Source organism: Rhinoraja longicauda, chromosome 1, assembly GCF_053455715.1.
Source record: "Rhinoraja longicauda isolate Sanriku21f chromosome 1, sRhiLon1.1, whole genome shotgun sequence".
Lineage (NCBI taxonomy): Eukaryota > Metazoa > Chordata > Chondrichthyes > Rajiformes > Arhynchobatidae > Rhinoraja > Rhinoraja longicauda.
Window position 1 is genome coordinate 75,497,418 of NC_135953.1, and position 12,555 is coordinate 75,509,972.

At 39.6% G+C, this 12,555-nt stretch overlaps 1 protein-coding gene across 3 annotated transcripts in view; it reads right to left on the bottom strand.

Annotated features, from left to right (window-relative positions):
* The window catches only part of tbc1d19 (TBC1 domain family, member 19), an 85,922-nt gene that overhangs the window by 50,787 nt on the left and 22,580 nt on the right, over positions 1–12,555 (bottom strand). For all 3 annotated transcript variants that reach the window (XM_078400398.1, XM_078400406.1, XM_078400416.1), the window contains exons 4-10: positions 11,571–11,646; positions 8,021–8,095; positions 7,856–7,919; positions 6,645–6,691; positions 4,538–4,648; positions 2,322–2,394; positions 855–893 (exon numbers count right to left, since the gene is read on the bottom strand). In XM_078400398.1, coding sequence (XP_078256524.1) covers positions 855–893; positions 2,322–2,394; positions 4,538–4,648; positions 6,645–6,691; positions 7,856–7,919; positions 8,021–8,095; positions 11,571–11,646 — 485 coding nt within the window. The remainder of the gene's footprint in view (positions 1–854; positions 894–2,321; positions 2,395–4,537; positions 4,649–6,644; positions 6,692–7,855; positions 7,920–8,020; positions 8,096–11,570; positions 11,647–12,555) is intronic.

The window sequence follows — 12,555 nt, forward strand, 5'->3', positions numbered from 1 at the left end:
GCACGACGAATATAGTGGGAGGGGTTTACCGATATTCTAGGACATGTTGATATCAAGAAGGTGGTGGTGTGGATCCCTTGAAGAACATTAAGGTGGATAAATCCCTAGGGTTAGATGGGATACATCCCAGGCTATTAAGAAAGTCAAGAGATGACATGGCTGGGGCCTTGACAGAGATCTTTCAATTCTCTTTAGCTGCAGGGAAGGTCCCAGAGAACTATAGAGTTGCCAAATATTGTTCCTCTGTTTATGAAGGGTAATTCTGTAGAAAGAAATCAGGAAATTATAAGCCAGTGAACCTAACATTCATAATAGGGTAATTATTGAAGATCCTATTCATGTCTGGAACTGGGGGGGGGAATTCAAGGAACATCTAAAATACTTTTTTTATTAAACACAGTTGTAGATGTCTGGAAGATAGAAACATATAAAAATAGGTGCAGGAGGAGGCCATTTGGCCCTTCGAGCCAGCACCGCCATTCACTGTGCTCACCAGATGCCACCAGGAGCAGTGGTGAAAGCAGATACGATAACAATGTTTAAGAGGAATTTAGGCAGACAGGTGAACAGGCAGGGAATAGAGGGATTATACATCACATGCAGGCAAATATGCAGTTGAAATTGGCATCATGGTTGCCATAGACACAGTGGGCTGAAGGGCCTATTCCTGTGCCATACATTTCTATGTCCTATCCTGTCAGTAATTTGAACACACAATTAGATGACTGAAACCCACCTTTACCAGGCCCCTTCATTCCATTCATCACAGTTGCTTGCATACTTTAAACTACCCGTTCACAAACAACTTGTAAATCAATACATTTAGTTAATTTTTGATGTTTTCAGTTGCTCACCTTTTTGCCCAAGACGTATGTACTCAATTTCAAAAGGTTCTGTAAGAGAATTTTCAATTACAGAATTACATCAGTCAGAAAAAGTGTGATTTAATATCTGTCATAACATCATCCAGCCATTTAGCAAATATTTGCAAATCAGGAGTTACTCTGTCAGATTTTCATTTTATCTGTACCAACAAAAGAAAACTATTCAGGATTTGAATCTTTGTGCCTCCCCTTTGTTGGCGCAATTCAAAATTCAACCTCGTGTTCTGAAAATATATCATGCTTTAAAGCACACAAAATAGGTAAATCTCTTCAAATGCTGCTCCCTATTTCTTCAGTGCCAACCTTAAATGTATGGTTCCTCATTATCAATACCTGGTCCCTGAAAGACACAACCCTGCATCTTATTTATAACTCGTGTTTTCATCCCCAGTATTACCTCTTGTATCAATGATGTTTACACCCTGTGGCTTCAAAACATCTTAATTGGGCACCCAACCTTGCCCTTACCATTGCTTTATTCTAATTTAACGTTTACCCAATTCCCTATATTTGTGAAACCAGAGCAGCTGCAAGAAACAAACAGCTTTCCATTGAAGGACATTTTTTAAAGTCCATGTATGAATTGGACATGTTTAAACTGAAGACCAAATCAAATATTACATGAAACAATTCTGGCAGTCAAAAGCAATCAATCAAAAAATTGTTACAACAAAACCCAAAACACCAGAATACTGAGACATTTGATCTGCCAAGGTAAATAATAATATTGGAATTTTTCCCAGACATTGTAAACACTAATCATTTAATCAGGGCTATATATATGCTCACCAGAAAGGTTTTACACTATGGACTTGCTACAAAACTGCCACCAAAATTTGGATGTGAAAGAGATAAAAAATTAATTGGTATTCCGCATGATAAATCACATTACATTTTGCACCATTTAAAATTTGGCTTGCTCTTTCTGCAATGGTGTTATGCATGGGAGCTCCAAAATGGCAATTCATAAAATATTGCATGTTTTGGGACCGATGGATTGCCCAAAAATGAAAATGCAATGAAACTTCTGGATAATGTAGCTTTGGGAGATGTGAATTATTAAGACTCGAGGGGTCTATTTCTATACGAGATAGGAAGAGGTAATTTGGCTGCGAGCTATGACGGCTCATCTCCAAAAAAAACATCAACTCTCCACCCATTTACACAAGGAATAATTTAAACTAGCCAATTAGCCCATAGCCATCATATTTTTAGGATGCAGGAGGAAACCAAGATACCCACAGGAAAACCCGTAGAATGCAGACCGCACCAGAGGTCACAATTGAGCCCAGGTGGCTAGAGCTGAAGCAACAGTACCACCTGCTGCATCACTATGCTGCTCTGTTAGTCCCTCTGTAATCACTCTGTTAAAATAAAGTCCCCGGAAAGAGTAATTCCTAGAAACTCGAAAAGCATTTAAGAATTACAAATACTCACCAGGAGAGATCTGCAATGAATCATCAATCCCAAGTTGCTCGAAATTCAAACCAAGTTCAGTGTATAAATTTATCTTTCGGGAGTAAAAAGAGAAAAACAATTTTAAGCTTGTTTATCTATTTCTATTTAAATGTTCACAAAACATTTTACATCAGCCATATTTAAGGCACCACAATGGTGCTACAACATATTACATCGTTGAGTGGCAAATGTTGTTCCAGATACTTGTTCCAAAACATCCTAACCTGCAAGCCAATGTCTATAAATATGCTAAAAGACAATCAGGGGCAAGTCAGTTAATGGCAGATTGATGGAACAATACTCTGTTCCTCAGGCAGATTCTGCAACCAGAGACATTGCAAGGCAATTGACCCTTGGAAAAAAGTTACCAGGCTCGTCCCCAGCCAAGAAACAATACACAAAAAGGATATTCATAACATACACCAGTTGTAAATATTTTCAAATTAAAACAACTAATCCAAAGAAATTCAATGGCCAAGATTTCAGGTTCAGCAACAAACAATGGCGATTATCAAAAGGCTTAAATAAAATGGCCGATGAAGAACCCACCTTTTCTCTCAAAGCTAGGCATTGCTATCCATAAATATACCATATCAACATATTTGAAAACAAGACAGTTAGGCCTAATTTAAATAGAACTAATTGTCATAATTCTTCTGCTGATGGAAATGTCCAAAGGGCGGCACGGTGGCACAGCGGTAGAGTTGCTGGCTTACAGCGCTTGCATCGCCAGAGGCCCGGGTTCGATCCCGGGTGCTGTCTGTATGCAGTTTGTACATTCTCCCCGTGACCACGTAGGATTTCTCCGAGATCTTCAGTTTCCTCCCACACTCTGAAGACGTGCAGGTTTATAGGTTAATTGGCTTGGTATAAGTGTAAATTCTCCCTAGTGTGTGTAGGGTAGTGTTAATGTGTGCGCTAGTCGGTGCGGACTCGGTGGGCCGAAGGGCCTGTTTCCATGCTGTATCTCTAAACTAAACTAAAACTAAAATAAACAATAGGAGACCTCAAAATGAGATATTGAGGAATGACATGAGGTTGGTTAAAGGGTTAAGTTTTGTGAAAAGATTTAGAGAATGGAATTCCATTTTGCGATCAGAAATTTGTTTCTCACAACCCTAAAGTCAAAAATAAATAACTGCAATCCAAAGCGAATGATTGTGCTTTCAAAAAATCACAATAATTGTTTTAACAATTTACTTTAACCTGAACCTAAAATTACTTGCTTGAATGTAAAATGCTCAAATAAATTTGTGGAGAGCTGCAAGTTTGTCCCAAATATTCAAATGATGCTCTGCTTACAAAGTCACACAACTTGCAATTAATAGCTGTATTATAAAAGCTCTCACATTAATATCAGTTTCAATACAGTGTTGTTAATTACCATGATCTGTATGGTAAACACATTGAGGTCAAGCCAAAAGTCCTGCTCCCAGTTCATCAAAAAGGAAGGCTGCAAGTCCATTAACACAAAAAGGGACCAATGGACCAACCGGCTCACACCTAAACATTCCAAAGCTCATCCCAGGCAACTGCTGTGATCACATGCAGCACAAAAACAAAAGACCAACAGCCCCATAACGTCTGTTTTTTATCCAAGTCTCCCATACCTTGGATTCTCTATTATGTGCCCAACTCCCAAGCTGTAGGAACCACACACATTATTTACTCTAATTAGATGGCCACCACTCTCAACTGATAACGAAGAACCACTAAAGACCATGTCAGTTCATTACCTCCATGACTTTCATCACAAAGGCAACGCCACACTAAGACCCAACTATCCAAGCAATTCAATGTCTAATGTTCTCTGACATTCGCCAGATATCTGACCCATACTTTGGAAAGTCACATTTCCATTTCAGATTTTCACTTTCATTTAAAAAATAATCCTGTTTCTTCTATTTGCATCACCATCAGACTACTGCTGCTCATTACTGAGCCTCCCCACTGTCCTATCCTTCCCACTTATTTGGCACCTTAAAACCTGTTTTATTGCTAAATTTCATACAAAAACAAAACACAGGCAGTTCCCAGGATACTCAATGATTTCATTCCAAGTAACTGTTGGTACACCGATTTCTGCACAAGTCATAAATATCAGTTTTCGACATTAACCATATCATATCAGTATACATACACTAGCTATAATTCTTCCATTTCAAAGTTTACTTTCGAAGTAGAAATCTTCTTACCAGTGCAGGAAGGTCTTTAACTTTCAAAGGAACATTGATTAAACCCCAACTACCATTCAGACCAGTTAGGTCACCACCATCATAATTTGGATTGCGAAGATTAATCAGAACCTGAAAAGCCAAAAATGAAGTAGAGATTAAAATATCAAAACTTCTATATAAGTTTCAACCCTTGAGACACAGAAACTCTTAACCACCCAAAACTCAATCAACTTCACCAACAGACAAAGGAGAAGTCAAACATTAACAATGATACTCTTTTGTTCACCAGTCATTGGTAATTTAATCATAAATGATATGATGTGGGTGATTTTCACATTGCTACTGTCCCATTTGTGTAGGCAGATCAAGCCAAACCTAAACATAAAGGACACACCAATCACCCCCCTTAGTGCCGTTCAATTATTCAGGCAGACCTGCATCCAGATAGCTGAAGCACCCAATGGAAATGACTAAGAGCCTTGTTAATCTGGGTCAACTGAATCAGTATAAACCCTACTATTACAGTTCTAACAAAATGACAAGTGCCAGTTTTTATTTCTACCTGTACACTAGAAATTACAATTAAACACGATAGTGTATCATCTGCTGATAATTTAGATGTAGAGACAGAGTGTAATATTGCAAGAAAAAAATTGCTTATGATACAAAATCAAATGATTTAGCAGGACAAAATTTGCTTATGATACAAAATCAGATGATTTAAGTGAAGAGTTATGTGTATGTTAAATGAGTAGGCAAGAAGCCAGCTGCTGTGGAATATAGTGTGATAAAATGTGAGGTTTGCACTTTGAAGAATGAAGAGGCAAATTATTACTTAAACTAGACCAAGTGGACCCATTGGGCCCAAACCTCTCCTGCATTGGTGCAGCACCCTCTCCTCCCCCTCCCCCTCCTCCTCTCCCCCCCACCCTCCTCCTCCCCCTCCCCCCCTCCTCCCCATCCCCCCACTCCATCCCCCTCAAACCCCCTTATCCTCCCTCCGTCCCTGAGATAGATTTAAACTTTAAAATGTGAATAACTTAAAAAATATAACACCGATTTCAATGAAACTTCTTCCATTAGCCCCAAAGGGACGACGGTGAGTAAGGTGGGCCTAAAATTGTCGCGCTATCATGTACCGTTTTGGCTGTAGTTCAGGAACAAGCAAACAAACAAACAAGAGTTTTAGTATATAGATGGAGTGAGACTGCAAAGTGTCATAATACAAGCACATCAGAAGGGGAGGCGGGGATGGTATCCTAGGACACAAAAGAAAAATCTCTTCGAGTGCAGCTCCATTAACAAATTAGGAAAGCTTATGGAGTGGGGTATTCTTGATGCAACTTTTTAAATGAGGTGCTAGAAACCACACCTGTATAACTATGTACACCTTTGATCATCATTGTTTAAGAAACGATAGACTTGAATTGGATTTAGTGCAGGGGTGTTCACTTAGATGGCTCCTTGGCTGAAAGGGTCAACATATAAAAAAAGATTGAGTAGATTGGGCCTGTACTCATTGGAGTAACGAATGTGAGGTGATCTTATTGATACGAGTAAGATTCTGAAGGGGATTGGCAGGATGGATGCTTTCCATGTTAGGGCTACTTGCACACCTGAAGCAGCTAACTAGCCTTGTGTTACTGCTGCTCACCATGGTGCAGTCTGAGAAATTCTCATTAAACAAGTCCTTTCCACGCACCCCTTTACCCAATCTAATGTGGAGAAACATGAAAGATCCTTGTCAAACCAAGCTATCCAGGAACAGGAATAGCAAGGCGAAACAGAGTCTGGGAAAATTCCCATTCTTCCCGCTACACTCCTGCTGAGATATATTAGATGATTGGCAGATTTTCAACCATACAGTATTACGTCTTATTCAGTTATTCACTGTCACAGTTTTTAAAAATAACAGAATTAAAGCAAAAATTTCTTTATCTGAAAAAATTATTTTGTCTAGTCCTAGTGTTTACACCTAGTTTATTTGTTAAAGATTTAAATGAAAGAATATTTTTTAAAAAAGCAATGATGAAGAAGCCAAAAAAATCACACATGAAACAACATAGAAATCCATTGCCCTAGCTAGATTCTTTTCGTCAATGGTGAGATCAGGTGGAAATCTTACCTCCAGAAAATCTTTAGGGGCGTAGACAGGTCGGAAGCGGCTCAAATCTGGTGATATAAAATCAGATGATCAAGAATCGAGTGGTTACATAATTTAACACACCAAAAATAAGAGCAATACCTAAATACCTTGACTGCATACTACAAATCAATGAAGTTTTGAGAAAAATAGCAGCATGATCTTTCAATGGAAAAAAACCTAGTATCTGGATTTCTGCCAGGCAACTGTATTTGAAATTTGGAAGCATAACAAGATTGTTCACGTTAAGCATCAATGACTGCACTTTGCAGTCACTCAAGGAGAGACTAGATTTAGCATACGTGCACTCAACATGCATTTCTGGTACCTGAGAAAGTGATGAATTTGCTCCGATTTATTAAAGCTCATCATGCCTAGTACATCCAGTTATTTAATTATTCAATAATTTGACTTTAATTTGGCAGTATATAAAGCAATGAAAATCAACTCTTCAATGTAGAACTCCAACATGCTACACAGAAGCATGATTAGCCAATCTTAACACTCCTAGGAACAGTAAGCTGCACCTGAGCTGTGTTTTGCACCTTAATTTGCCATTAACTAATAAAAATGCTCAAAAATGTTTAAAGCTTATTATATAGTGTAAATGATAGCACAATATACAAATAGATCACTGGACTTAATTACTGAGTGAAATTTATTCCAAGGCAATTTTATTCTGTGTCAATGATTGCTGCAAAATAATGCTGGTAAAGGTAAATGGAGCATTCACTTTGGGAGCCTAGCATCAGCAGCAAGGATTTTCACAGCAACTGTCGTGAAGAAAGATAATGTGATAATCTGCACTACAGATACAATCTCTGAAAAATATTTCCAACTGTTCTAGTGCAAAGGTCTAGTGTTCCTGTACCACCCAATGGAATTATATTTATGCTGCCTGCTGTGTTGTACAAGATCTGAATACATAACTGAATAGGAAAATCCATTTTGTCACCCAGATACCAAACTTCACCTCCCCACCCCTGCCTCTTTTTAAACAAAAAAAATCAGCTTTAAAAGTGGTAGTCACTCAGTTTCAAAAGTTAGACCACATAGAATGTATTTATTGATTAACAGTCCCAAAGAAACTTGATTATCACAGGAACAGGAACATCAGTCTGTCATATGTCCCCATTCCCAAGATGCAACTACTTTTTACAATAAATATAATTTTGATGGCTTGAATTTAGTACCTGGCTCATCAGTCCCCATCTCATTCCACTTGTGCAAAAGCTCTTTTTGTTCATCTGCAGATCTCTATTTGAAAAGACACAACTTCAATCTTTATGTTTCCGCATCTCAATAATTACAACACGGTAAATGCATTTTAAAGGGTAAATGATACAGTTGTGTTGTACCTTTTTTGCTAGGGGGATGCTCATCTCTGTGCACATACTGTTTAAACTTTTTAGAACACGCTTTTCCCAGTTTATCTGCAAAACAAAACACACCAATTTCAAAAGACACATTCAGAAACAGGGCCAATAAAGTCGATAACAGGAACTTCGGTTTGGTCAAACTCAATAAATAATCCTATATTCAGCGCTAATTAGTTTTGCATCACTCAAAAATAACAACCTTAACCAGAGTTGTTAAGGGGAGCCAAGATGGAAATAGATAGTCATAGAGGCATAGATTGATACAGTGTGGAAATAGGCCTTCGGCCCAACTTGCCCACACTGGCCAACATGTCCCAGCTATACTAGTCCCATCTGTCTGCTTTCGGTCCATATCCCTCCAAACCTGTCCTATCCATGTACCTGTCTAACTGCTTCTTAAACATTGGGATAATCCCAGCTTCAACAACCTCCTCTGGCAGCTTGTTACATACACCCACTATCCTTTGTGTGGACAAAGTTACCCCTCAGATTCCTATTAAATCTTTTCCCCTTCACCTTAAGTGTTTGAATATTGTTTTTAAAATGATTGAAATACTCAAATATTTCTGGAAAGAGAAACAACCTAAATCATTGAGGTCAATGACCTTTTATTAGAATCACTGTCATGAAATGATTCGAGAGACTAATCAAGAAGCACATCTGTGTCCTCCTTCCTCGCAACATGGACCCACTACAGTTCGCATACCGTCCGAACAGGTCCACTCCCAGGTTCTCTCTCTCATCTGGACAGCCAGAAGGGGGGCTATGTGAGGATGCTGTTCATTGACTTTAGTTCAGCTTTCAAAACAATAGTCCCCAGCAGACTGACTGAGAGGCTGCTGGAACTGGGTCTTAGCACCACTCTGTGTGCCTGGGTCCTGGACTTTCTCACGGCCAAGCCCCAAGTGGTCAGGATGGGAGAACACACATCTAGCCCCCTCACCCTGAACATAGGATTCCCCCCAGGGTTGCGTCCTTAGCCCCCTACTGTACTCCCTGTACACACATGACTGTGTGGCCAGGTTCAGCTCAAACTCCATCATCACGTTTGCTGATGACACTGTGGTGGTGGGCCGGATCTCCGGCAACGATGAGAAGGCCTACCGGGAGGAGGTGGCTGATCTGGCACTCTGGTGTCAGGACAATAGCCTCCTCTTGAATGTCAAAAAAACTAAGGAGCTGATTGTGGACTTTAGAAGGGCTCAACATCCAAGGACGTACATGCCACTGGAGATAAATGGGTCTACTGTGGATAGGGTGAGCAGTTTTAAATACTTGGGAGTCCACATCAAAGAGGATCTGACATGGGCAACGCACATTGCCGCACTGGTGGATAAGGCAAAGCAGCGCCTTTACCACCTTAGACAGCTGAGGAAATTCAGAGTGTCTCTGAGGATCTTTCATTGCTTCTACTCTGGGGCTGTAGAGAGCATCCTGTCCGGCAACATTACAGTCTGGTTTGGGAACAGCTCTGCCCAGGACAGGAAGGCCCTGCAGAGAGTAGTGCGTTCGGCAGAACGCACCATGGGAACTACACTCGTCCCCCTGCAGGACCTATACATCAGGAGGTGTAGACCGAGAGCAAGCAAGATTATGAGGGACCCCTGCCACCCCAGCAACGGACTGTTCCAGATGCTACGGTCAGGCAAGCGCCTCCGCTGTCACGCTGTGAAACCGGAGAGGATGAGACGGAGTTTCTTCCCACAGGCCATCAGGACTGTTAACTTTTATAACTCCAGGGACTAAATTTTGTCTTCTCTGTATTAACTTTTATTTATATGCTGTAACTGTAATTCTTTTTTGTGCACAATCCGCAGGCATTGCAACTTTCATTTCACTGCACATCATGTATGTGCATGTGACAAATAAACTTGACTTGACTTGATATGAGGATAATTCCATTCAGAAAAAGGGGAGAAAAATCAAATAAACTACGAATCTATGAATCCAACATCAAAGTACTGGAAAGTACAGACAAGGACAAACAAATTCTCATTTAGAAAACATTGACTAACACAAAAGTATTGTGATTACTGGAAAAAAAAGTAGAAACCTCAAGTGGCATCTGTGGAAAGGAAAACAGAATTGATATTAGTGGTCAATGTTCTTTCAAGAGAACTGTAAAGAGTTAAAATTGTTTGATCTCTCAAAATATTTAGAAATGGCACAATGGAATTCAATCCTTAACCTCCAGTGCTGTCTGGGAGTAGTCTGTACTTTCTCCATTACCTCATAGGCTTCCTCAAGTGCTGGATAACATATTAATGGCAGAATGAGGGGTGGTGGTGGTGGGGATGGGTTCAGGTTACAAGAATATCCTGAACTGTTTTACCAGAAACAGACAAGCGAAAAACAAATCTTGTGCTGAATTTCAATCTACTACAATATTAAACAGTCTTATCCAAGCTAAAATAGTTGGGATGTGTCAGAAGGAACTGCAAATGCTGGTTATACACTGAAGATAGACATAAAATGCTGGAGTCGAAACCAGTCGAAAATAATTTTGGGTCGAAACCCTTCTTTGGAACCTTCTGAAGAAGGGTCTCAACCTGAAACATCACCCATTCCTTCTCTCCAGAGATGCTGCCTGTCTGCTGAGTTACTTCAGCATTTTGTGTCTAAAATAGTAGGGACTGGTGAAAAATGTTTCAATCAAATCTGACCTGCTGAGTTACTCCAGCATTTTGTGAATAAATCGATTTGTACCAGCATCTGCAGTTATTTTCTTATTCCATTTAATAATGAGCAGCTTCCCTGGTTTAGAAGGAGTGCCAAGAAATTTGGACTCATGATATTGGTTTATCTCAACAGTGTGTGTGTGAGAAATCCCATCAACTAATCCCCCACCCACCTTCCCACTCCCAGAGTAAAATTCAATTGTGATCAATTGCTACACCCCTGTACACTTGAGTGAGCACATCGACATACATCTTAAGTGATTTTCACATTAAATGTGCATCGTATGATCTGCAATGTTTTAAGGTGTTGCTGAAAAATTTGTGCATATTGTTTAGCACATCATCTTGTCATACAGCAATCTCAAACAACCACATGTCAATAATACTCATCCACCTGCACTGCAATCTGTCCCACGACTTTATTACAAACCATTAACTCTCAGAGTTATCTGGATTTACTTCCATCCTGTCCTTGTAACGGTGCCATATAACAACCTTGTAGCATGTATTTTAGGGCTCATAATTGGGTGCTAGTTTCATGTTAGGTATGTTTATTTGTAAATGTTTAAAAAGCATTTATATTTTAAATGTATCTAATTAATTTTCCACAATACAGCAAAAATTGAAAGAGCTAAACCACAATTTATTGGCAAATAACTATCATAGAATCAGTCATAGAGTGATACAATGTGGAAACAGGCCCTTTGGCCCAACTTGCCCACGCCGGCCAACAATGTCCCAGCTACACTAGTCCCACTTGCCTGCGCTTGGTCTATATCCCTCCAAACCTGTCCTATCCATGCACCTGTCTAACTGTTTCGTCTAATATGTCCAATACACCTTGGACTAACCTGTGCACGTCTTATGTACATCAGTCCCTCCTTGATGTGTTCAACTGGCGTAGATGGATGGGCAAGTTCAGGAAGGCTGTCAATAAAGAAGACTTCCAGTTAGATGAAGGGACATTCTCATTGACTGAAACAATAACAGAAAATATATTTCTGTGAATTATAAATGGAATTAAAATCCAAAAGTGCTAAATGGAAATGACTGAAGAATTTTGAATCTAACATTGTAAGCATCAGTCTATGGCATACTATTGGAGAATGAAGGAGCTTTTCTATTGAGACAAGACACATTTAAAACCAGTCATTGGAAATCAAATAACTAGAGCTATGATGGATCTTGAAACAAAAAAAGGGAGATGAGAGGGGAAAGGTTAAAAAAAATCAGGTAGTGGAATTTCTAAGTTTAAAAATAACACATCATTTACCTTACACAAATGGAGCTATGAAAAGCAGAACGTGGCAGGAAAATGGGTTAAATTATAACTACCTCAGTGAATAATTTGAAATTGGAGGATTTATAATTTGATTATCTACTTTATTTCAAAGCACCAACTATTCACCATAAGATGAATAAATTAATCATTTTGATATAATAACCATGTGTTATCAAAGTTAGAAGTTAAAAATTCTAGGGTGTGTAGGAAAATAACTGCAGATGCTGGTTCAAATCGAAGGTAGACACAAAATGCTGGAGTAACTCAGCGGGTCAGGCAGCATCTCAGGAGAAAAGGAATGGGTGACGTTTCGGGTCGAGACCCTTCTTCAGACTGAGGGGGCGGGACAAAGATAGGATGTAGTTTGAGACAGGAAGACAGTGGGAGAACTGGGAAGGGGGAGGGGAAAGAGAGGGGCAGAGGAACTATCTGGTTAGAGAAGTAAATGTTCATACTGCTGGGGTGTAAACTGCCCAAGCGAAACATGAGATGCTGTTCCTCCAATTTGCGCTGGGACTCACTATGACAATAGAGGAGGCCCATGACAGAAAGGT